The 25,902-nt window shown below is 58.5% G+C and overlaps 1 protein-coding gene across 3 annotated transcripts in view; it reads left to right on the top strand.

The window, feature by feature from the left end:
* PTPRN2 (protein tyrosine phosphatase receptor type N2) overlaps nucleotides 1-25,902 on the top strand; it is a 593,102-nt gene that overhangs the window by 217,838 nt on the left and 349,362 nt on the right. For 2 of the 3 annotated variants that reach the window (XM_043873080.1, XM_043873077.1), the window contains exons 7-11: nucleotides 386-574; nucleotides 1,939-1,979; nucleotides 3,046-3,425; nucleotides 14,604-14,690; nucleotides 17,574-17,653. In XM_043873080.1, coding sequence (XP_043729015.1) covers nucleotides 386-574; nucleotides 1,939-1,979; nucleotides 3,046-3,425; nucleotides 14,604-14,690; nucleotides 17,574-17,653 — 777 coding nt within the window. The remainder of the gene's footprint in view (nucleotides 1-385; nucleotides 575-1,938; nucleotides 1,980-3,045; nucleotides 3,426-14,603; nucleotides 14,691-17,573; nucleotides 17,654-25,902) is intronic. The other variant, XM_043873079.1, reaches the window with a different exon arrangement.

Below are 25,902 nucleotides of genomic sequence, written 5' to 3'. Positions count from 1 at the left end.
GTGGGGTTGACGCTGGTCCTGGGGGTCTGAGGGGTTTCCCTTCCTCTGCCCCTCCCTCTCAGGTACTGTCTCACCTCTGCTACCCAACACCGTGCCCGGACACCAGGGATCTCTCTGTCCTGCCCATCCTGGTCTGTCCTGCGGTCTGCCCACAGACTCACCGGCCCTTGTTTGCCACCAGTCTGCGGGCGGGCCTGTCCGGGGAGCTCTGGGCTCCCGCCACCCTGCTCCGCCCCGGCAGAACTCCCGCTCGGGGGCTCCCGCTCCAGTCCGCGGGCGTTGTCCACCGCCTGCCCCGCGCGGGCACCTCCTCGGCCGCCCTCGCCTCCTTGCCCTAATGCTGCCCTTGCCTCTGTGTGTCTGCCCCTTTTGCGTGTCTGCCTAGAAGCTCGTGTTCAGACGCTGCTGAAGGACCTGCGGAAGCGCCCGGCCGGCGTGGAGGGTCTGGACGTGGACGAGGTGGCCCGCGCCCTGGCGAGCGCAGTGCCGAGCGGGGGCGTGGCCGGGAGGGGCGGCGGACGCGGAGCGGAGGCAGACGGCGTGGGGGCCGCGCTCCATGGAGACCGCGGGCCAGGTGAGCTCACACTCGCGTGCAGCCGGGCATGCGGCCGCAAGCTCGCCGCAGGGTGCTGCCTGCTCGCTGCCGGGAGATGGGTCTGCAGTGACGACTTGGTCCGCGTGACTCTGCCTCTGGACGCTCTCCTAACGGGCTGAGCTTGCAGGGCAGGCGTGTTGGAGGGTGGGCTGCGCTCTGAGGATGGAGAGAAGGTGCCTCGGTGCAGGGGCGGGGCTGATGGAAGCGCTTTGTGTGGGGTTTGTGAGTGAGTGAGAGTCAGATGCTCCAATGGTCAAGTGAGATGGTCCGTGCGAGGCTCACACCCGCCTCCGGGGGGCTCCAGCGAGAGCGCAGAGACCCTCACACCCCAGCACACACACACACTCTCCTTCTCCCACGCTCACACAACACATGTCACACAAACAGAAACTCACCCACACACACGGACACACTCACTCACCCATATACAGTCACACACTCACAGAGCCCACATCACACACACACAGAAACTCACCCCCACACACAGACACACTCACCCACATACAGTCTCACACACTCACACAGCCCACATCGCACACACACTCATACACAGGTATACTCACACACAGCCACTTACACACATAGACGCACACACTCACCCACAGTCTCACACACTCACACACAGTCTCACACACTCACACACACAGACACTCCCTCACTCACCCCCAGCACACACACACAGGCACATATACACTGGGCAGCTCACGCACATGCACACACACAGACTCCCACACTCATGCTCACACACACTCACACACAGCGGCCGGGCCCTTGGGGGTGGAGGGCTGAGCCGGGCAGGCTCGTCTCCCTGTCTGGTCTGTTCCCAGGGTCAGGCAGTGGCCCTGATGCCTGGGCGGTGCCCTGCTCACAGTGGGCCCCAGGAGGAGCCGGGGAGGGCACAGGCCCCCTTCTCGTGGGGGACTGGCTGGGCTGGCGCAGGAGAGGGTGCCCTTCACCGTCTGGAGGAGGGGGTCTTGGGCAACGTCCCTGTGCTGGGCTGGGGGTCTTGCTGCTGCTGTGTCCTTATTGAAACGGCCACCGCAGAAAAGTAGCCCGACTGAAGCCACCTCAAGCTGACACGACTGAGCCCCTCCGCTTCCCTCCTGTGACTGCTCTCTGCCCCGGTCCGGCGGCTCTCCCCACCCTGAGCGGACGTGGAGGAGAAACGTGGTTTCCCTGGACCTGGGGTCCCAGCCTCTCAGTGGCCACACCTGTGCCGTGGAGCTCTCAGAGGGCGCGCCGTCCCTGGCCTGTCGGCGGCATCAGGCGGTGGTCCTCACACCGCAGAAGGGCTCTGGGGTCCGCCCGGGCGTGCGGTGACTTTGTGCTTGTGTCTCCCACAGAGAGCAGAACGCGAGACCGCGACGGGGGACTTCACCAGGAGGTGAGCGTGTGTTCAGTTGCCTGTCTTCTCGTCCGTGGTTTAGGAACAGAGGTGAAATATAACAACTTTTAGGAAAAAGATAGAAAAACCCTCATCATCTCAAAATTGAGAAAAATCATGAAGAGTACACACAAAATTATGTATTTCAATATATACTGTTGTCTGCTTTCAGATTAGATCCTAATATGTGTCCATGGTAAGAGTATAAAAAATGGTCAATACAGGGAACACGTGAGCATCCCTTAGAACTTCCCCAGGCAGGAAACGGGGTGGTTGCGTCACGTGATAGCGCCGCACGCCGGCTTTGTGTCGGCAAGGCCTTCCCGCAGGTGCTGGTCAGCGAGGCCCCGCTAGTGGACGTCAGCAGCCTCTGGATCCTTCAGACCTGTACTGTCCCCCTGGTGGCACCACCAGGCACACGGGGCTGCCTGGACTCGAATCCATTAAAATTAAGTAAATAAAAACTCAGTTCCCAGCAGTGCAGCTCCTGGTAGACGGGGTGGTGGTGGGGCTTCCATTGTGTCCAGGTTTCCACGACAGTGCTGGTCAGGAGGGTCTGGGAAAGGCTGGATGTGGAGGACAACGACCCACTGAGGGGCCTGTCCTCCTGCTGAGAGCCTTTGCTGGCCTGTCGGCATCTTAAGGACGCGGTAAAGCTGTGGATAAGCAAGGGCAGTGCTGCGGTTCTAGACGTTCTGTTCTGTGGGTGGGAAAGAAGGCCGTCTGGTTAGCGCTTCTCTGCAGGTCGTGTTAGTGGTTCCCAACTCAGAGGGGAAGAAGACACCGATGATTTTTCTAAACGTCCATCAGAAATACAACGTGGGGGGTCAGCTGTCGGAGCTGTGGAGGGAGGCGTGGGGTCGGGGGACACAGTTCCTAATTCCAGACACAGGGGACTAGGCCAGCAGAGCTTGGGGTCTCCAGATGAGATGCACACGGCCAGACCCTAATTCTGCCCCCGTGGCCCCCAGGCCCACATACACTGGTGCCCCATTCCCGAGTATCCAAGACGGACGGTCTCTCTGCGGCTTAGGGCACGTCCTCAAGCTGGTTTCCTTTCTGCCAGGTGAACCGTCTGGGCGTCCAACTGGGGGACCTCCTGCAGGGCCCCGGGTCTCCGTTCCTGCCTGGAGGCCCCCGTCTCACCGAGCCCTTCAAGACAGAGAGCAAGAAGGGGGATGACCCTGAGGCCTCGCTCTCTTCCGAGGAGGAGCGCGCGGGCGTGGAGAACGTGCGGAGCCAGACCTACTCCAAGGAGCTGCTGCAGAGGCCGCCACACGCGAGGCCCGGGCAGGGCGGGCCAGGGGCCATGCCACTCTGGACACCTGCTGCCCCTCAGGGGGACCTGCATCTCGGGGCCGGTGCACAGGGGCCCCCCGGCCCAGGCCTGCGGCTGCAAGTCCAGCCCCCCGAGGAGGAGTATGGCTACATCGTGATGGAAAATGAGTGAGTGGGCAGTTCCATCTCGTGGGCACGATCTGGCACTGCAGGCCAGGGACATGCCTTCGCTTTTCCGTCCTCACCTGGAGGCGGCCCCACTCCTGCAGTGCGGGAAAACAGTCGGCAGTCAGCCTGTCCCCTGGACCCGTGTTCTGGGCGGGGACCCCGAGCTTGAGGTCAGTCCTCCACTAACCAGCCCAGATGAAGTCCTGCGGCTCCCTGGTGCTGACCCCCCACCCCCGTGGCTCAGAGCATGGGGCGCCCTTGGGGCCAGAAGCCCCGCAGGGTGGGGGCTGTGCGAACGCTGACTCCACACCCAGGAAGCTCCAGAAGCTTTACACTGACCACATCCCAGGGTATGCGGCGCCCTTCAGGGGAAAGACGTGCCTCACGGCATTGATGTCCTGTCCTCACCTGAGTTCTGACGGGAGCCTGACACGGGTCAGGGTGCAGCATCGCATGCCCAGTGAGCAGCGGGGGTCGCTGAGGAGTCTGACGTGGACGCTGCGCTTTGTAACTGTGTGTTTTCTTCAAGGAACAGAGGCAGTGTGTCCAAGGGGAAGCATGTCTGTCTGCATGCACAGGCGTGTGTGTGTGCAGGTGCATGTTGAGGTGTGTGTACAGGTGTGTGCAGTTACATGTGAAGGTGTGTGTACAGGTGTGTACAGGTGTGTACACAGGTACATGTGCAGGTGTGTGTGCAGGTGTGTATATAGGTGTGTGTATACAGGTGTGTGTATATAGGTGTGCATACAGGTGTGTGAAGGTGTGTTTACAGGTGTGTGTGAAGGTGTGTGTGCAGTTACATGTGAAGGTGTGTATACAGGTGCATGTGCAGGTGTGTATACAGGTGTGTGTATACAGGTGTGCATACAGGTGTGTGAAGGTGTGTTTACAGGTGTGTGTGTGAAGGTGTGTGTGCAGGTGTGTATACAGGTGCATGTGCAGGTGTGTATACAGGTGTGTGTGCAGGTGTGTATACAGGTGTGTGTATACAGGTGTGCATACAGGTGTGTGAAGGTGTGTTTACAGGTGTGTGTGAAGGTGTGTGTGCAGTTACATGTGAAGGTGTGTATACAGGTGCATGTGCAGGTGTGTATACAGGTGTGTGTATACAGGTGTGCATACAGGTGTGTGAAGGTGTGTTTACAGGTGTGTGTGTGAAGGTGTGTGTGCAGGTGTGTATACAGGTGCATGTGCAGGTGTGTATACAGGTGTGTGTGCAGGTGTGTATACAGGTGTGTGTATACAGGTGTGCATACAGGTGTGTGAAGGTGTGTTTACAGGTGTGTGTGAAGGTGTGTGTGCAGTTACATGTGAAGGTGTGTATACAGGTGCATGTGCAGGTGTGTATACAGGTGTGTGTGCAGGTGTGTATACAGGTGTGCGTGCAGGTGTGCACACAGCCCCACCTCATAGTTTTGATTTTGCACCATAGTGTGCATTGGGTCAGGGGTCGAGCGTCCCTCCGTGCTGACCCCTGTGGAAGGGGCTGTGTTGGAGCTGCAACCCTCTCCTGATTCCGCCATGGCCTCTGCGCTCTTGCCTCCATACGTATCTGCTCTCACTGCACCGCACACAGAACCCAACCCGTGTCAGAGCCAAACGGAACTGAAGGTGCTGGTCTCACCCGGGTTTGGAGGCATCCTCAGGCTGGCGTCTCTCCAGGCCTTTTCTGAAGACCCGCCTGCCCATCCCAGCCTCATCACCTCCAGACCGAGGTCGCGCTCTCTGCCTCCAGTTTCTCTGCTCAGAACTGTTAGCTCCTGCTGAGTGTGTCAGAATCACATGTGACACAGACACCCAGGGCCTGGATGGTGGTCCTGCCGAGGGTGCAGCTCTGGCTGTTAGGTCAGACCCTTCCTGCTGCCCGGTTGGACCTGTGCTGGGGGTTTTCCGCTTCATGGCAAACACTGCGGCCGCGTGTGTGTGTGTTTGTGTGCTGCATATCTGTCCATGTCCCTGGTCGTGTGCACGTCTCCATGTCTGTGTTTGTGTATGTGAGTATGTGTTTGTGTACATGGGTGCATGTGTGTGCATGTGTGCTGTGTGTGTGTCCCTGTGTGCCTGTCCTATGTGTGTTTCCATGTCTGTATTTTGCATGTGTTTATGTATTTATGTACATGGGTACATATGTGTGTGTGCTGTGTGTGTGTCCCTGTGTGTGTCACATGCATGTTTCCATGTCTATATTTCTCTCTGTGTGGTTACATGTGTGTGTGCTGTGTGTGTGTCCCTGTGTGTCACATGCGTGTTTCCATGTCTATATTTCTCTGTGTGTGGTTACATGTGTGTGTGTCCCCGTGTGTCTGTGTCACATGCATGTTTCCAGGTCTGTATTTGTGCACGTGTGTGTGTGGTTACATGTGTGTGTGCTGTGTGTGTCCCTGTGCGTCACATGCGTGTTTCCATGTCTATATTTCTCTGTGTGTGGTTACATGTGTGTGTGTCCCCGTGTGTCTGTGTCACATGCGTGTTTCCAGGTCTGTATTTGTGCGTGTGAGCATTTGTACCTGGGCACATGGGTGTGTGCTGTGTGTGTCCCTATGTTTGTGTGTATGTTTCTGTGTGTATGTGAGTACGTGTGCTTGTGTACGTGGGTACGTGTGTGCGTGTGTACCTGGGTGCGTGTGTGTGGTGTGTATGTGTCCCCGTGTGTCGTGTGTACACGGTCACTGGGGGACCACCACTCCACTGCTGTGAGCGCCTTTCCTCCCCTGGGATGTCCTGATGCTGGAGGACTGGTCTCCACCATGGGTGCGGGGCTGCTCCTGCCTCAGGCACAAGTGTGAGTCGTGAAAGTGCTGGAGAGGATTCCAACCTCGGGAAGACTCTGAGTCTCTGTGAACCGTAGAGGACAGAGGACGGTGGACTTCAGGGTGGGACTCTCCAGGCCGAGTGTCCTCCATATCACAGGACGTCCAGCGTGAGCAGCCGGCACCAGGACACAGGGAGATCCTCGCATCGGGCTCGCCTCTTGCTCTCGTTGACTTTCCTATAAGAGGGAGCTGCTGTCAGAGGGTTTCTTCTCTGCATCCCGAGTCCATTTCCTGGAGGGCTTTCCTTGACTACACCTCTGGGCCTGAGCACTTACCTGCTCTGGGCACAGGCTAAAGAGAAAGACCATTGTTTTATCTTGACTTCTTCCACCAGCTGGAAGGTCTGTGGTGCAGACGAGAGCTCTGTGTCCATAATTCTGTCTGCCCCGAGTGGGATGCTCACAGACACATGGAGTCTCCCCTCTGTTGTCAGATTAGTGGGGGTTCGAGGTTCTCTGGGGTGGGATTTCACCAGGTCTCAGCTTAAGCCTTAATGGATCAGCTATTAACTGACAAGAATCTGACACCATTCTTTTTTTTTTTTTTTAAGTAGAAAAGGACTTTGTAAGTTTGGTTTTCACAAAAGGAGAAGGAACGTGGCGGCAGCTTGGCGTTCTCCCTGAGGTTTGCGGGGACCACGCAGCTGACCCCACTCTGCCTGCCCTGCCCTCACTCGTACATTTGCTGATGGGCAGGCAGGAGTCTGATCCTCCACCATTTACATTTTCATACTTTTCACAAACTGGATGGATTCAAGATGTGTCAAGGGCAGGGTAGCCATCCCTGGTCTTCCCAGGATGATTTAAAAGTGATTTCAAGTCAGCTTGACAGCAGAAGACCATGTGGACAGTGTGTGTAAGACAGAGAAGAGCCCACCTTTATAGCAGGCAAGCAGGTGCTGGGGGTGCTGGCTGGCTCGAGTCCTACAGGGACCCCTGATCCTGCACAGGCGTCATCCCAGCTGGGGGTGCCGGCCAGGTCAAGTCCTGCACAGACCCCCGATCCTGCACAGGGGTTGTCCCAGCCGTGGAGCCCGAGTTTGGGGAAGTGAACCCGCGGCCGGGAGCGTGTGCAGAGGTCCTGCCCACCTCGAGTGGTTTGTGGACGAGAAAACTGAGGTGTGGACCCTGTGAGCCCAGAAGCCCTCCCGTGGCTGCACTTCAGGGGCCCGGGAGGCATCCCCACAGCCTGGGCTCAAGGACTCGGGGGCCCCGGGTAACGGGACGGAGTCACGGTCCCTGTCCGACAGACTAGAAGGGGGAGCAGGTTTGCTTTCCTCTTCCTCATGCAGAGTTGAAACATGCACACGAGGAGGATGTTGACCTAGGCCCAGCGGCCTGGCCAGTCACCCCACCCACTCCCCGTTCCCCTGCTGCTCTGACACAAATCCCAGCTACGGTGTCTTAGAAGCATGTCATGAAGTATCTCTAAAATAGCAGGATTCTTTCTTTCCAGCATACCGTGATGCCACATCACACCTGGAAAGGAGCCCAGACCCCTTTCTACCATCACATGTATACCTGGTTCCCATGTCTGTGCCCAGAACTTGTGTGTCTGCTGGGTGGCCTGGGAGGCAGAGGAGGGGCCCCTTGTTGGTGGCTCTTTGCTCTGCGGTGGCCCAGGAGCCGCAGGGTGATGTTCGCGGGGTTCTAGAGCCAGGCTGGGCTTTGCAGCCTGCCGTCAGCTGGAATTCTAGAAACAACTGGAGGATATTTCACGTTGTCTAGGCTCTAACCATGGTGGTCGGGAAAGTGAGAAAATGCCATCAAAGTGCAGATGTGACAGTGTCCCTTGGGATGAAAGCTTCCCAGGTCAGCTCGGTCACGTCTGGCTGCCAGAAGGTGCCGGAAGGAATGGTGGTATCAGGGGCTCTTATGGACTCTGACTGTGGGCCCCCACCCCCATGGATCCTTCTGCTGCAGCAAAGGTCTGTCATTGGGGTGGGGCCGGGAGGGGAAGGAAGCCTGGCCTGACCCACCAACCGGGCCTGAGCCTGGCCTCACCCTCTCTCTCTGCATGGTCCCCAGGCTGACTCCTGCCAGCGGCTCTGCAGCTCAGCCTGGGAGTGCAAGACAGAGCAGGCTCTTAGAAGGTTCTGGCAAAGTGGAAACCCTGTTCTCTTCTAGCTGTGCTGATGTGTGGTGGAAGAAAGGAGGTCACAGTAGATCCTTGTACCTCTATCTGTGTGTCTCCAGGGTACCTGCACTGGTACCCGCGTCTGTACACCCGCATCTGTGTCGTCTGCTTAGCCTGTATCGTCTTACCTGTGTGTCCACATCACTGATCTGTCTGTGCCTACATGTCTGCGTCTACATCTGCACCTCCACTCATGCCTGTGTGTCTACATGCACACCGGTATGCCCACACACACCTGTATGTCCACACACACCTGTATGCCCACACACACCTGTATACCCACACACACCTGTATGTCCACACACACTTGCATGTTCACACACACATCTGTAAGTCTACATGCACACCTGTATGTCTACACACACATCTGTTATGTCTACACACACACCTGTTATGTCTGCACGCACATCTGTATCATCTCTTTCTGCATCCACACTTGCGTATATTTACACCGACCTCTGTGTCATCTACATCCACGTCCACATCTATCTACCCAGCCATTGACTTTGCTGTTGGATTTCCATAATCATCGGGGAAGTTTAGCTTTTCATCTTCAGCAGTGCCCTGAGAGTCTACGGTAATCCTCACAGACCCTCACCCCCTCACCCCTGCAATTGATTTTTTGCAAAGTGTCGTCTGCATTATAAATGGACTGAGACTAAATCTGTCAAAGTTAAGAAGTTTAAATTCCACTTCTACATACAAAGGAGTAGGAAAGAGGGAGAAAATATGAAAAGATGAGATTTTCTTTGCTGTCAAAATAGTAAGTCTGCAAATGAATAATGAAGCCAGAGGGAAAAGGAAAAATGGAAAAAACTATGTCCTGAGGTGGCATATTAAAAAGCAGAGACATTACTTTGCCAAGGTCTGTCTGGTCAAGGCTATGGTTTTTCCAGTGGTCATATATGGATGTGAGAGTTGGACTATGAAGAAAGCTGAGTGCCAAAAAATTGATGCTTTTGAACTGTGGTGTTGGAGAAGACTCTTGATAGTCCCTTGGACTGCAAAGAGATCCAACCAGTCCATCCTGAAGGAGATCAGTCCTGGGTGTTCATTGGAAGGACTCATGCTGAAGCTGAAACTCTAGTACTTTGGCCACCTCATGCGAAGAGTTGACTCATTGGAAAAGACCCTGATGCTGGGAGGGATTGGGGGCAGGAGGAGAAGGGGACGACAGAGGATGAGATGGCTGGATGGCATCACCAACTCGATGGGCATGAGTTTGAGCAAGCTCCGGGAGTTGGTGATGGACAGGGAGGCCTGGTGTGCTGCGGTTCATGGGGTCACAAAGAGGCGGACACAATTGAGCGACTGAACTGAACTGAACTGAACTGAGGTGGCAAGTGTTCCACTGGATGTGCTGGCCGATGATCACATCAGGATCGGTTCAAGCTTCCGATGCTGGACGGGCCCCCTTGGGGTCGGGAGGCACAGGTGGGTGGAGAAGCGTACAAAGGCCCCACGTGACCCTGACCCTCTCTGGTCAGAAGAAGGCTGGGGAGGGGCGGTGTTCCCTGACGTGGTCCACAGTCTGGGACACGCGGTGTGTCTGGATCGCATCGTGTCATGGAAGCAGGTGAGAGTGACCCTCTCAATAAGAAAAAGTTCCATTTCCTTTCGTGACACAGACTCCTAACAGAGCAGGTGTAGAGGGAACACCCTCATCACGGTAGCGGCTGCGCACGAGAAGCCCGCAGGAAGGCCCACACCCAGTGGGGAAAGGCCGGAAGCTTTCTAAGATTGTGCTGTTGGCTTCGGCTCTGTGGTTACCGTGAGGCTTACATAAAGCATCTTATAGTTACAGGTCTGTTTAGGTGGATAGCAACTTAACTCTGAATGCATGCAAAAACCTTACATTTTTACATTACTCCCTTTTATGTTTTTTATTTCCATGCACTTTTTATAAAGGTGACTCTAAGACATTTTGTACTTAGATTTGTATTAAGCTTTTGGCAGATTTTTTTCCCCTGGAGAGTAAAATTGTTATGGAGACTATATTTGTGGAGAATATGTTTATTCAAATGTCCTATGGAGAACATATTTACTAAAATTTTGAATAAATTTATGTTGAGAAGCACAGTCTCATCTTCATGTTAAAAAATGATGTTGGAAAGCAGCAGTTTTTTTTCTTCCATTTTTTTTTAAATCTCTGAAGAGTTAGTGGTTGTTAGCAGTCTTTTAAGGCTAATTTACTGAGTCATTCAGGACTGTTAGAGACTCAGATGGATCTGCCTGTGTCCAGCCCTCACAGGAGTTCAGTTCAGCTCACAGTTTATCATGGGCTCACTCACCCCTGCTCTGAGAAGTGGGGTCTTTGTTAGACTTCTGCAGGGAAGGAGGCAGTGCACCCTGGAGCTGGAATTCTGAATTATCACAGTGGCCTCCGCCTGCATCCCTGTCCTCGTCAGAAGCATCACTCGTCTGCACTAGGGAGAATTCCTGTGGGTTAGCAAAGATGTTAACTACCTTGGAAGATTATTTTAAAAGATATAAACATCATGATTTTTATAGAACAATTGGTGAATCCCATGGAAGTCTCATTTTATTGACTGATTTCAAGTATCTCAGCAAAAACGTTGGTATCAAGGTCGACCCGTTTTCATTTTGTGATCCATCACTCAGTTGGTTCCCGACCTTTGGAGAATTTCTGAATAAACAGTGACATGTTCACAACTGGGAAGTGAGGTACCCGAAGCCCCGCCAGCTCTGGGATGCAACGCCCCTGAGGTGGACGTCTGCGGGCAGGAGTGACAGCCCGCTTGGCGCTGGATCTCATCTGTCTCAGAAGAGGCGGTGACACTAGGAAAAGAAGACCTGAGGGACCGCGGGAGCGGATGGCGTTCTGTCTGCTTGGGGTTAAACTCGGGCAGAGGTGCGGCGGTTGGGATGGGGGAGCCATGGAGGCGGGGGCGTGGTCAGGTGAGGGCCTGCGGTCAGGGTGAGGGCGTGGTCGGGTGAGGGCGTGTGCCATCAGGATGAGGGCGTGGTCGGGCAAGGGCGTGGTCAGATGAGGGCGTGGTCAGATGAGGGCGTGCGGTCAGGGTGAGGGCGTGGTCAGGTGAGGGCGTGGTCGGGTGAGGGCGTGTGCCATCAGGATGAGGGCGTGGTCGGGCAAGGGCGTGGTCAGATGAGGGCGTGCGGTCAGGGTGAGGGCGTGGTCAGGTGAGGGCGTGGTCGGGTGAGGGCGTGGGCCATCAGGGTGAGGGCTTGCCCTACAGTAGTGAAGCTGCCACCCCAAGGGTGCACAGAAACCTTTCCGTTTGTCTTTCTTTGAGGGTTTACTGGTAGTGTGATCTTCGGCACTGAATTTAATTTCTGGAGCTTCAGTTTCCACCTCTTTCAAGGGAGGTTAAAACCTCCAGGTTTGTTGTGAGCAGCGAACGAGATAATTTCCATAGAATCACTTGTGGTTGAGGGCGAAGAGTTTGCCTTTAAGATCTCACTGGTCTCAATGTTTCTGAAAAGACCCTGATGCTGGGAAAGACTGAAGGCAGGAGGAGAAGGGGATGACAGAGGATGAGATGGTTGGATGGCATCACCGACTCAATGGACATGAGTTTGAGCAAGCTCCGGGAGTTGGTGATGGACAGGGAGGCCTGGCGTGCTGCGGTCCATGGGGTCACAGAGTCGGACACGACTGAGCGACTGAATTGAATGTTTCTGACCCTCAGGTTGTCCCTAGTCTTTGTTTTGAGAGTGGCCTCAACGCTCCCCTGACAGACTTAGATTTTCTCATTTTGACCCAGTGGTGAGCCTAGGCTGTGCATGGGTGGGGCGGCTGCCTTGAGAATGGGGTGTGGCCCCTCTCGGCAAGCTTCCTGACCTGGATTACGGGGCCCTTTTTCCGTTTTGCTGATTTAGAGACTCCCCAGCACATATCTTGCTTAACGAGCACTCTGTCTCAGGAAGTTAAGTGCCTTAGAGGGGAGGCCCCTCCAGCTCTTGACGGTGACCCTTCCTGCCCTGACGGCAAGGCAGGCAGAGCACCCGCCGCCACTCCCGCTCTGACCTCTGGCTGCTAGAAGCACGCCATCTCTCTTCCTGGCGGCGGGTATCCAGGAGACCCGGAGGCAGGTGTCACAGTCGGCCCGTGAAATTGCAAGTGCTATGTCCGTCCAGTGATTTTTGAGATTAACTCCAACTGCTTTCTAAGGAAGTTCAGGCCATGAAATGACAGCTGATGGCCACATAGTTTAAAAACAAAAGAGAAATAATTGCGTGCTGGGTTTGAGTACAGTTGACAGCCTCTCATTTGTCTGACTTGAGCTAGAATGGGGCCACCGTTGTCACCAGCCATTTGCCCTGCTTGCCCTGACAGCGCAGCAGGAGGGGCTGAGGTGTCCCTCTGAAGCTCCTGGGGAGTGTCTGTGTCCGCAGGCGTGTGTGTGTACACCTGGGGAGTGTCCGTGCCCACAGGCGTGTGTGTGCACACCTGGGGAGTGACTGAAGGGCTGTCTCTGCACACCTGGGGAGTGATTGTCTGCAGGGGTGTGTGTGTATTCCTGGGGAGTGTCTGTGTCCACAGGGGTGTGTGTGTGTGTGCACAGCTGGGAAGTGTCTGTGTCCTCAAGGGTGTGTGTGTACTCCTGGGGCATGTCTGTGTCTGCAGGGTGTGTGTGTGTGTGTGTGTGTGTGTGTTCCTAGGGAGTGTCTGTGTCCGCAGGGGTGTGTGTGCACACCTGGGGAGTGACTGCAGGGCTATCTCTGCATACCTGGGGAGTGTCCTTGTTTGCAGGGGTGTGTGTGTGCACACCTGGGGAGTGTTTGTCTGCAGGGGTGTGTGCGCACACCCAGGGAGTGTCTGTGTCTGCAGGGGTGTGTGCGCACCCAGGGGGCTTCTGTGTCTGCAGGGGTGTGTGTGTATTCCTGGGGAGTGTCTGTGTCTGCAGGTGTGTGTCCGCAGGTGTGTGTGTGTGTGTGTGTGTGTGTTCACAGCTGGGAAGTGTCTGTGTCCTCAGGGGTGTGTGCACTCCTGGAGCATGTCTGTGTCTGCAGGGGTGTGTGTGTGTGTGTGTGTGTTCCTAGGGAGTGTCTGTGTCTGCAGGGGTGCGTGTGCACAGCTGGGGAGTGTCTGTGTCCTCAGGGGTGTGTGTGCACTCCTGGGGAGTGTCTGTGTCCACAGATGTGTGTGTGTGTGTGTTCACAGCTGGGGAGTGTCTGTGTCTGCAGGGGTGCGTGTGCACAGCTGGGAAGTGTCTGTGTCCTCGGGGTGTGTGTGCACTCCTGGGGCGTGTCTGTGTCCACAGATGTGTGTGTGTGTGTGTTCACAGCTGGGGAGTGTCTGTGTCCTCAGGGGTGTGTGTGCACTCCTGGGGCGTGTCTGTGTCCACAGATGTGTGTGTGTGTGTGTTCACAGCTGGGGAGTGTCTGTGTCCTCAGGGGTGTGTGTGCACTCCTGGGGCGTGTCTGTGTCCACAGATGTGTGTGTGTGTGTTCACAGCTGGGGAGTGCCTGTGTCCTCAGGGGTGTGTGTGCACTCCTGGGGCGTGTCCGCGTCTGGGGGCTGTGTGCACACCGGGTGCGCGCGTGGCTCTCCTCAGTTGCCTTCTGGGCTCAGCCCCACCGCAGGGCCGGGCTGCGCTGCGTCTGTCCCCGGGGCTGCACCGCGTCTGTCCCCGGGGCCGCAGGTGGGAGGACGCCAGGGTAGCCACACATGCAGATGCACCACTTTTAAAACGTTCTTATTTTAAAACCTGGTGACATAAAAGTCTGTGGAGAGAGTGTCTGGGAGGTTTGGGGTCTCATCCATCCTTGAGGCGTGGGTTCCCAGCCCTGAGGGCTCCTCACTGTCTCAGGAAGCAGGATGGTGGGGGTGGGGGGCAGCCCCCCATTGCAGAGCAGGGACCAGCCTGCTGCTCCCTGGGCCCATCTCGCTCCCCAGCACCCCTATTTGCACCATGTTGCTCCTCTTACTGGTTTAAAGTGGGGTGATTCATCCGGGTGGGGAGACACCTGCTCCCAGCCGCCCCCTGCCCCCTACCCAGGCCGCATAATGGAAATACAGGCAGAGCAGCTCTTGGATCAGGGCGGGGTGGGGGTGCGGGGTCCCAGGGGGCGCGGGGCCCCGTTCCTCATAGTGAGGGGCGGAGGGCGGTGCGGGACCCCCTTCCTTGCAGTGAGGAGGTGGGGTCCGGGGTCCCCGTTCCTTGCAGTGAGGGGGCGTGGGGGGTCGCGGGCCCCATTCCTCGCAGTGAGAAGCCCGCTCGGTAACCCTGCCATCTCCCCACAGCTCCCTGAGCCTGGACAAGGGCACGCAGGCGCTGGAGGACGTGGCGCGGCTCCTGGAGGTGCCGGCGGGCGTCTTCACGGACGTCGAGTGAGTGCGGGTGGGGCTCGGGCGGCTCCTTCTGAGCGTCCCTCCAGCAGGTTCCCCGTGGGGCGTGTTCACTGTGTCACAGAGGCTGGTGCGGGAGGAAGAGGGGGGAGCATCCAGGGGGTCCGGTTAGCTCTGTAAGCGCAGCAGAATCCCGAGTGTCAGCAGGACGGTGACCCCGAGAGGGCCCCGCTGACCCGGAACCCCCGGGGGCTCTGGACGGTGGGGCGGCCCCTCTGAAGGTGAACCAGGGCCTGGGGCTGGCGCCCGCAGTGTGCACACCCGGAGGAGAGGCCTGAGGTCCCTGAGTGCCCCAGCCCGTCACATCCTCAGTGGGCTGGGTTTTAGAGAGAGCTGGTGACATGGAGTCCAGGGCTGCCACGTGGCAGGTGCGTGGGTCTGGGACCCACTCTTGTTTTCTGATGGAACCCTGAAGCTGGGAAGAGCGTGCGGGGCCGTCGGAAACGCACTGGGGCCGGGCTTCCGGTGGGAGGGGCGGGGCCCGGGGCTCCGGTGGGAGGGGAGGGGCGGGGTCCCCGGGGTCTCCAGTGGGAGGGGCGGGGCCCGGGGGCTCTGGTGTGAGGGGAGGGGCGGGGTCCCGGGGGTCTCCAGGGGGAGGGGCGGGGTCCCGGGACTTAAGGAGATGCGGTCCTGACCTGGTGACCCCTCTCCCCCCGTCACCTCGTTCTGCTCCTCACTCCTTGGCTCAGTCCCTCCCAGACACACCATCTCCAGGTCTGGGGGTCCTGGGGACTTTCCCGCCTCCAGAGGTGGGCTGGTCGTGAGACCAGCTCTTTTGTAAATATCACTTGCTGCGATCTCTTTCCAGCTTGGTGAGCGGGGCCTCCTGCCTCCCCTGGGGGCCACAACGACGCCACCGCCCTCTTTCAGCCTCTGTCAGTCTTGGCCATGGCTCTCGTGACCGAGTCCCACCCCAAGGCCTCACCCGGCCCTGGAGCCTCGAACCAGCCCGCACGTCTGTGCCTCGGGAGCCCGGGTCCTGCCCAGTCGATGCGGGGCTGGCAGCTCTGGGTCTTTAATGCTGCACCCGTGTGGGGTGCGTGTGGCGTCCCAAACGGTACATACGAGTCCTGTGTGTCACCCCCAGGACCCGGCATGTGCGGGTCCACAGCACCTGCAGGGGTGACCCGGGCAGGGGTCTGGAGGGGACGACCGCATGGCCGCAGGGGGTCTGTGCGTCGCGGTGCTGGCGCGGCAGATCGTCGCTCCTGGAGAGGCGCGGAGGCCGCCGCTCGGAGCGCTCTTCCAGGGTGGTGTGTGTTTCTGTGGAGAGACTAGTTATGCTTAATATGTTTTGTTAATGGCTCTGTAGCTGTCAAGTAAATTCCATTATTTCTTACTACATCATTAGAGGCCATTAAGACGGCATTGGCGTGCCGCTGTAATTGCGCCGACAGACGCCCGGCCAGCGCGGTTATGGTTTTATAATCGAGTCCCGGCTGTCGGCGGCACTGATGCATGCGCTGCTCCGGGCTCTCGCTGGGCGGGCAGACAGGAGGCCGTTCGCGCCCTGGGCCCCCAGCCCGGGCCTTCAGCTGAGCCCGAGGCCAGCCCGGGCAGCCGGGGCTGCCTCAGCCTGAACCCCCTCCCCGAGTCCGCAGCAGGCCAGCAGGGTGCCCCCGAAATAGTGTTTCAGTTTCCCCCAGTGGAGTTTGTTCTTATTTGCCCCTTCTTGTCTCCCTGGCGACTTGAACCACCTCCCATTTTATAGCTGAGCCCTCCCGAGGCCTCAGAGCTTAAAAGGCTCAGCAGGGTGACAGGTGGTGACCTGGGACACAGACATGCAGAGATCTCTGTGCAGAGACTCCGCATGCCCGCCTGAAAGAGCAGGTGCTGTGGAGACAGCCCCGAACTCACGCTGAGGTCAGCCGGGAGGTCAGATCCGCCTCGGGCGGCTGGTGACCCTTTCTTCCTGGCGCCAGGGCAGAGCTTGGCCACGTGAGGCTGGGTGGTCAGAGACACGGAACCTCCGTTCACAGAGTGCTTTCCACACTGGGTCGTCCCAGGGTCACTAAGGTCGCGTGTGCAGCATCCCAGGGTCACGTGTATGCACGTCCCGGGACTTGCACGTGGTGTCCTGGAAGGAAGGAAGGAGGGCGGGCAGTGGTGCTGCAGGTGGGGACACGTGAATGAACCGTGCGCTCTGTCTTTCGGAAACCAGGAGCATCCACGTGATCTTCAGAGAACACTCTCAGCACCCAAGGGAAGGTTAGATTTGGGGGGGCCTTACTTACCGGGACTCTCCAGATTTGGTTAGAGTAGAGATGTCACCTCACTGGTCACCAGGAAGAGTGCTGTCCTGCGGGCTCTCCTGGTGGAAGGGCCGCCTGCGTGGTTCCCGCTCCTGGGACACCAGCCCCAGGGGGCCAGGAGATGCGGAGCTTGGGGAGTCCTGATGGAAACAGCTCCCCGTCCCCCTCAGATGGATCAGTCGTTTAAAAATGGATGCGATTTTCAAAGTCATGTTCAACAAAGTATTTAAAATGCTTTGAACAGTTTTGATAACTCCTGGCAAGCAGTCCCCTGCCAGTTATTTTTATACTGAGTAGTTCTTAAAGATTTCAATAAGTTTTCAAGAGAATTTTAAAAATACTTGTCTCTTTCCCGTCTGTGCTTGGCTCCTGTGGCTCCCTGGGGAACTGACTACTAAAACCTATTTCCATAACAATTTTCTTTTTCCATGCAGGAGTGTCTGCTGGTTACTGTCGGTTTATTGGGGTTGATTTGAATCTTTTTGTAAGAGCCCTGCCACGTGTATTTTTAGAGTAGCAGAGCCTGTGGGCAGAGTCCCTGGGACCCACGGTGGCCCTGGGGTGTGTGGGGCGCGCTGAGCAGTCCTGACGCCTCCTAAACGGTCTCTTCCAGGGTCGAGGGGCCAGCGGTGACCTTCAGGGTGCGCGCCAATGCCCAGAATGTGACGGCGGCAGCCGCGGCGAAGGCGGCAGGTAAGGCTGTTTCTGTGAGCGCCGTGCTGGGCGCAGATGCCCAGATGTAGCACAGAGTGACCGCCTCAGCCAGCCTTAGGCAGTCCTGCACGTCGCTAAGCATATGAACTGCTGTAACAGGATTGACATTTCCTCCTGGGGCGCAGTGCAGCGCGTGTCCTGGGTGCCTGAGAGACAGTTCTTGGCAGCTGAGGCGTCGTCGTATTGTGTCTGTTAACTTAAAGTTTCTTTATCCACTGACAGTAAGCAGGCACAGAAATAGCGGTAACGCCCCCTTTAGTGGAACAAACCCAGGTCTTCTTGGTCTTGGTTGCTGTTGGCTTGTACTTGCAGTGGATTTTGGTGCCCTTACTGATGCTTATTTGTTCAAAGTAATGATTTTGGGGCCTCCCAGTTGGCGTTAGTGGTACCCACCCCACCTGCCAATGCAGGAGACATAAGAGATGCGCGTTCGATCCCTGGGTCAGGATGATCCCTGGAGAAGGAAATGGTAGCCCACTCCAGTACTCTTGCCTGGAGAATCCCATGGACAGAGGAGCCTGGCAGGCTACAATCCACGGAGTTGCAAAGAGTCGGACAAGGCTGAAGCAACTTATTAGCACAATGATTTTGAGGACAAGAACTGTTGGTTAAAGAAGAATTCCTTGCACAGTTGTACCAGTTCACGTAAAAATCTGACAGATCTGCCTGTGGAGACTGAGCCTGCTCGCAGGCTTCATTCCACTGCAGGAGTGGGGCTCAGGGTGGAGCCGACCCGGCCGGGCAGACTCCCCGTCGGGCAAAGTGGCAGAGTGGGTCCTGGGGAAGGAGGCAGCAGACTCCGGTCTGAACTCTCTGCGCCCGAGTGGCCCAGGCCCCCTCGCTGCATGGACTGGTTTCATGCTCCTCCTTCCTCAGTACAAGAGGTTACTGAATATACTTAAGACCAAAACAGGTATCGGTGTTTTACCCATATATGCACTAATCATTCCGTAAGTAGCAATTCATCCCAGTACCGGGAAATAACACTTTCAAGACTTGATTTGTTGGAACTTAAGGACAATATGAATGGAATGAAATGAAATGAAGCCTCATCTTTTTAGATTTGTGACCACATACTTGTGACAGTGGTCTTTCATTTATTTTGTTGCTCTCTGGGGGAAGTGAGGTTGATTACTTGAAACCTGGTGTCTTGGTTTTTGGCTCCTGTGTCTGTGTCATGCATGGAGGGGGAACGGCACCCCCAGCCTGAGCGTCAAGTCACAGCCCCTACACTCAGGTTTCTGGGTTGCCCCAGCGTGTCCAGGAACCAGCGTGGGGGCGCCAGCCGCCGTGCCTGCTGCAGGTTGTGCTTCTGCAGAAAGGGCAACGTGCGCCCACCGTTTAAAAACGTAGTTCCTTTTATAAGTACTTTCATGTTTTCAATGTACCTGATGCTGTAAGGGAGAGGACTACAGAGAATGAGTCTGTGACCACAGGACCGTAGTGTTTGGTGCTGAAATACCAAACTGCAGTCAGCTCGACCCCCTCCGCCCTGCGGGCATGCCTGTTGTCGCGGGCAGAGGAGGCCTCCCGCCGGTGCAGGGTCCGCACGGGGGCGGACTCGATCCCGTGCTGTCAGGGAGGTTAGAGCCCCGCTCAGGAAGTCCCCGTGATGACGTGTGGGGCTGCTCCCTGTTCATACTTACACGATGAACAAATTTGCTTCTGTTTTGAAATACTCGAAGATGTTTCTGTAACGAACCTCCTCTCTCATCCTCGGCCCCGGGAAGGTATCTGAGGCTTCTTGTTCGTGTCTTCGTCCCTGCAGGAGCCCCTGCAGAGCTGATGGGAGGCGGATGGGGGCCCCTGCAGGAGCCCCTGCAGAGTGGGTGGAAGGGGGTCGGAGGGCCTTCAGGGCTGGGGCCGCACTTTCCTCCTGGAATCCTGGTCAGGTGTTGGATACTGTCAGGGCCGAGGGCTGTTCATGGGCCCCATCGCTCTGGAGCAGATGCCAACACAGGTGACTCTGTGGAGGGGGAGATCGAGTCGGGGACGGCAGTGGAGACCAGAGCCCGAGGTCCTGGAGGCCAGGCCTGTGCAGGTCCTGGGAGCTGCAGCGCCGCCAGCACGCAGACCCCGGCTGGCCCGCCCCGGCCCCAGTCACGTGTGAGTGCAGAACCAGGGTGTGGGGAGGGGCTGGCTGAGCTTCAGGGTGTCCACAGTGAGGACGCTGAGCCTGTGTCTCTGAGGGCCCAGGCGTCTCCTAGAGATGCTTTCAGTCAAGGCCAGCCCCCCTTGGTGGTCACTGGTCGGTACCAGTGTGGTTCGGCCGCCCCAGGCCCTGAGCGGACCGGGGTGTGCTGCGGTCTGACCGAACAGAGGCTCAGCTCTGGTGAAGGTGCAGCCCCGCGGGGACGCAAGGAGGGGGCAATATGGCGCATAATGCGGTGTGGTGTGGCTGGTGACGCAGCGTGCGTGGCGTGTGATCGGCCGGGTATCAGGTATGCAAGGGAGCATCGCGTGTAACATCACGTAATGTAGGAACACTGTTCCGTGATGCACGGTGCTGCCCAACATGCTGCGTGACCCGTGCAAAGCGCGGCCCAGGGCACGGCGTGGCGCGGTGCGCGGCAGTGTGCAGTAGTGAGGCGCAGTACCCTGCACTGTCCCGAGGCGTTCATCGCATCATGTCAGGAAACGGAGGGTTCTGGAAAGAAAGCAGGCCACAGTGGGACCTGAACAGACGGTGGCCGGACGAGGTGGCGTGGCCGTGGGACAGAGGCCAGGGCTGCGCTGCTCGGGGAGGCCGGGTTGGGCGGGCCGGGGGGCTCACCGTGCCGGGGGTTGGGCCTCCAGGGACGCGCGACTGGGCGTCTGCATCAGTGGCTGGGCCTGGGTCTGGGAGCCGGCAGCGTGGCGCCCAGCCCATCCAAGAGCCATCTGTGGTGTCCAGGTGGGTTTTGTAGTCTCGTCTTTATCGGCCCCTCGCCTTCCTTCGCTTTCCGGCTCTGTGCTGAGTGCCATGGGCCACAGAGAGCCAGGCAGAACCGCTCTTGTCCTCACTGGGCCTGGAAAGACACGTTTGGGCCCAGACACCCTGATGAGGCAGGGAGGGCTTCCTGGAGGAGGTGGCCCGAGGAGGGAGCGCTGGGGCTTCACGGGGAATGGTGGGCTGGGACCTGCAGTGTTAACTGCGATACCCAAGGCTTCAGGGAGCTCCTGGCTTCTGCGCAAGGGACATTCGGTGGGGTGGCCTGGCAGGAGGACGGGAAGCACTTGCAAGGCATTTGGGTGATGGGGCCACACATCACAGGTGGGACACGGTGGCATCGTGGATGAGCTCAGTGCCGAGGAGCTGGCGCGGGCCCTGGAGACGCGGCTGGTGTGTGCTGGCGTGTGGGAAGTGCCCAGGCCGAGGGCCCCGTTTCCAGCTGGCCCTGGTGGAGGGGAGCTTGTCGGGGAGGCAGGAGGCGCCATGCAGATGGGCACGTGTGGTCTGGCCATGTTCTCTGGGGCCTCGAGTCTCTGAGATGAGACGTGCCCGTGTGGCTGGAGAGAAGCGGCCCCTGTGGGTGAGCAGGTGCCTGGCAGGGTCTGCATTGAGGCTCACAGCCCAGCCCTGCGTGGCTCCAGCGGCGCTGGGCGGGGGAGCCTGGGCCCACGTTGGAGCAGGACTTCCTTCCTGATGCGAGGCGGCACTCAAGTCTCTGATTCTCGAATCGTCCCGATGCAGTAACTTCAGAAGCCCTATGATGCCCAGCTCGTAACATCTAACAGAGTCTTCCCACAGGCCCGTCGGCATCAGCAGTCCACCCCCTTTCTCCTGGCCTTACCCACAGCCCCTCTGCACGCCTGGCCACCTGGCTGGCCCGGGCAGTGCCCGCGGGTGCTGGGACAAGGGGCAAGGAGAGGCGCCGCTCGCTGAAGGCCTGCTGGGAGGGGGCCGGGGCCCCGGCCTCGGGGACCAGCCTGAGACCGTGGCACTCGGCAGGAGGCCCTCAGGAGCTGGTGGGGATGGTGGTCACAGCGGGTCTCGCTGTCAGGCTGCTGCGGCCAAGCCTGCCTCCCGGGGCCGGTTCCCACCACTTGCCCTCCCGCACGGGGGCCTGAGGCTCTGACGGCTATTCCTGAAGGTGAACTTCTAACTCGCAAGGCATGCTGTACCCCAAGTTCACAGGACATGCTGTGAACATAGTCCACACTGTTCACAGGTCACACTGGTACCCCAAGTCCATGGAGTTCACAGGACGCACTGCACCCCAAGCCCATGGAGTTCACAGGTCACGCTGGTACCTCAAGCCCATGGAGCTCACAGGACACTCTGGTACCCCAAGCCCATGGAGCTCACAGGTCATGCTGGTACCCCAACTCCATGGAGCTCACAGGTCACGCTGCACCCCAAGCCCATGGAGCTCACAGGACACGCTGGTATCCCAAGCCCATGGAGTTCAGAGGACACGCTGCACCCCAAGTCCATGGAGTCCACAGGTCACACTGGTACCCCAAGTCCATGGAGCTCACAGGTCACGCTGGTACCCCAACTCCATGGAGTTCACAGGACATGCTGGTACCCCAAGTCCATGGAGCTCACAGGTCACACTGCACCCCAAGCCCATGGAGTTCACAGGACATGCTGGTACCCCAAGTCCATGGAGTTCACAGGTCACACTGCACCCCAAGCCCATGGAGTTCACAGGACATGCTGGTACCCCAAGCCCGCGGAGCTCACAGGTCACACTGCACCCCAAGCCCATGGAGTTCACAGGACATGCTGGTACCCCAAGCCCATGGAGCTCACAGGACACGCTGGTATCCCAAGCCCATGGAGTTCACAGGACACGCTGCACCCCAAGTCCATGGAGTCCACAGGTCACACTGGTACCCCAAGTCCATGGAGCTCACAGGTCACGCTGCACCCCAAGCCCATGGAGTTCACAGGACATGCTGGTACCCCAAGTCCATGGAGCTCACAGGTCACGCTGCACCCCAAGCCCATGGAGTTCACAGGACATGCTGGTACCCCAAGTCCATGGAGCTCACAGGTCACGCTGCACCCCAAGCCCATGGAGTTCACAGGACATGCTGGTACCCCAAGTCCATGGAGTTCACAGGTCACGCTGCACCCCAAGCCCATGGAGTTCACAGGACATGCTGGTACCCCAAGCCCGCGGAGCTCACAGGTCACACTGCACCCCAAGCCCATGGAGTTCACAGGACATGCTGGTACCCCAAGTCCATGGAGCTCACAGGTCACACTGGTACCCCAAGTCCATGGAGCTCACAGGTCACGCTGCACCCCAAGCCCATGGAGTTCACAGAACATGCTGGTACCCCAAGTCCATGGAGCTCACAGGTCACGCTGCACCCCAAGCCCATGGAGTTCACAGGACATGCTGGTACCCCAAGTCCATGGAGTTCACAGGTCACGCTGCACCCCAAGCCCATGGAGTTCACAGGACATGCTGGTACCCCAAGTCCATGGAGCTCACAGGTCACACTGGTACCCCAAGTCCATGGAGCTCACAGGTCACGCTGCACCCCAAGCCCATGGAGTTCACAGGACATGCTGGTACCCCAAGTCCATGGAGTTCACAGGTCATGCTGCACCCCAAGCCCATGGAGTTCACAGGACATGCTGGTACCCCAAGCCCGCGGAGCTCACAGGTCACACTGCACCCCAAGCCCACAGAGTTCACAGGACATGCTGGTACTCCAAGTCCATGGAGCTCACAGGTCACACTGCACCCCAAGCCCACGGAGTTCACAGGACATGCTGGTACCCCAAGCCCGCGGAGCTCACAGGTCACACTGCACCCCAAGCCCATGGAGTTCACAGGACATGCTGGTACCCCAAGTCCATGGAGCTCACAGGTCACGCTGCACCCCAAGTCCATGGAGCTCACAGGTCACGCGGCACCCCAAGTCCATGGAGCTCACAGGTCATGCTGCACCCCAAGCCCACAGAGTTCACAGGACATGCTGGTACTCCAAGTCCATGGAGCTCACAGGTCACACTGCACCCCAAGCCCATGGAGCTCACAGGACATGTTGCACCCCAAGTCCATGGAGTTCACAAGGCATTCTGGTACCCCAGTCCATCTAACTCACACTAGACATTGACACCCCCGAATCCGTCTAACTCACAGGGGACGTTGGAACCCCAGTCCATCTGGCCCTGAGACACAGCTCTGTGATAACTCGGCGTGTGCCTTGGGCATGGAGGTGACACTGCGTGTGGCTGTGTGATGGGACCACACTCGTGGGGTGACTGCATGAGACGCAGATTTCACTAGCCGCCCGTGGTCCGCAGGGTGAGGGCGGCCGCCCGCAGAAGCGCCAGGAAGCAGGCCCGCGGGGTTTGAGACCTGCAGATCCAGGTGCTTGTACGCTGATACTTTCTCCTTCAAAGACGGTTTGCTGTCTGTCAACACCTCGTCTTATTACAATTGCAGAGTCAGAAAAAGCCAATTCAAAGTGAAAAGTCTTCAGCAAAAGCAGTGATAGGGTTCCCTCCCACGGGATGACACAGTATGGGTAAGTTCTTGCCAATGTCGCCACCCGATCCTTGTCCTCGGGGAGGTAGCTCAAGCCGCCCCTTGTCGGAGGAAGCCCGGTGGTGGTGAGAAATGCGGCCGTCCCCGCTGCCAGCCAGCCTTGTCCTGCAGGGGCTCGCCCAGGCGCGCTGACCCCCTGGACCCTGGGCCTGGACGTGGGCAGCGAGCCATCTGCGAGCCTTCCAGGGTGCGCTGGATCCCTCTCTTGGCCGGAGAGCCTGGAGCAGGCCACCGGTGTGGGCCCTCCGTGACCTTAGGGCCCTCAGCGGGGGAGCAGGCTGCGGGGCTGACACACGCAGCCCGTGTTCCCCAGCCTCCTTGTCTCTTTCCCCTGAACATCCCGGGGTGAAAGGGAGGGTCGGATGGGGCCCAGCGCCCCTGCCAGGGGGGCTGCCTGCTCTGGGCTTTGCCTGGGCAGGCGCTCACTGTCCTGCCCCCGTCCACTGGGACACCCCTGCCAGCCCTCCCTGCTCCCCTGGAGCCACTTGACCACGTCTGCGGCCTGTTCTCCCCGGGGCGGCCGGACAGAGGGTGGGCAGCATGGAGCAGGCCCGTGCAGAGACGTGGCCCCTGCCGCAGGGGCCCGTGGAGACGGGTGGCCGAAACAAGGCTGCCGGGGAGGCAGAGCTGGACGGGGCCTCCCTCCTCGGGTCGGTTAGAAGCGTCCTCCTGACCGCCGACCACCGTGGGCCAGCTGAGCAGACACAGGTGTGGACCTCGGGCCTCTGCCTGAACTGGCACCCGGGACACGGAGCACGGAAACGGGCAGCTGGTGAGCCCCAGGGGGCTGGCGGGCTGGACGGAGGTGCAGAAACGTCAGGGCGAACGGCCCGCAGGCTCCCAGCTTTGTGTGCGGGTGCATCCGGGGCGGGGTGTCAGTCGGGGGTGTTGCCCGCCATGGGCCCCCACGGTCTCTAGCTGTGGAGAGCTGGGCTGCCCGACGGGCCTCTCCCACCAGCCGCAGGAGGAGGCGGTGTTCAAAAACGTCTGTCAGCTCACGACTGCATTTCAGAGTGATTCCATGTCTGTAAGACGGGACGCAGTGGGCGGGGCGAATGCGAGCCCCCACGGCCCCACGGCAGGTCCACTCCCCCGAGCCGTCCCTGCTTGGGTGGCAGGTTTCCTCCTGGTTCTCAGGGTGCGGACTGGCCGCAGTGGCACTAAGCAGGCGGGCCCCGTGGGGCAGGCACCCCGTGGGGCAGGGGTCCCGTGGGGCAGGGGGTCCCTGTGAGGCAGGGGTCCCCATGGGGCAGGCACCCCATGGGGCAGGGGTCCCGTGGGGCAGGGGGTCCCCATGAGGCAGGGGTCCCCGTGGGGCAGGGGTCCCTGTGGGGCAGGCACCCCATGGGGCAGGGGGCCTGTGGGGCAGGGGTCCCCGTGGGGCAGGGGTCCCCGTGGGGCAGGGGCTTCTCCCCAGGCACTCCCCATCCAAGGACCCCCATCCGAGCCCCCTTCCAGCCGGCATCCCCCCCACAGGGCTGCATGCTCGCTCTGGGGGTTCCTTAAATCCTCCACTGGGCTCACACACCCTTTACATGAAGAAGACCTTCCTTACAGCGGCCTCCAGAACACACCTCTGTTCCATATGAATGTTTTTCTTTGACCACGTTAAACAGATTTAACCCCTTTGGTGGCGGTTTAGTCACTAAGTCGTGTCCAACTCTTGCAGGCTCCTCTGTCCTTGGGATTCTCCAGGCAAGAATACTGGAGTGGGTTGCCATACCCTCCTCCAGG

The sequence above is a fragment of the Cervus elaphus genome, chromosome 18, assembly GCF_910594005.1.
Source record: "Cervus elaphus chromosome 18, mCerEla1.1, whole genome shotgun sequence".
NCBI classification, from domain to species: Eukaryota; Metazoa; Chordata; class Mammalia; order Artiodactyla; family Cervidae; genus Cervus; species Cervus elaphus.
The sequence above is the reverse complement of the archived record's forward strand: the minus strand, read 5'-3'. Positions and strand labels throughout refer to the sequence as shown.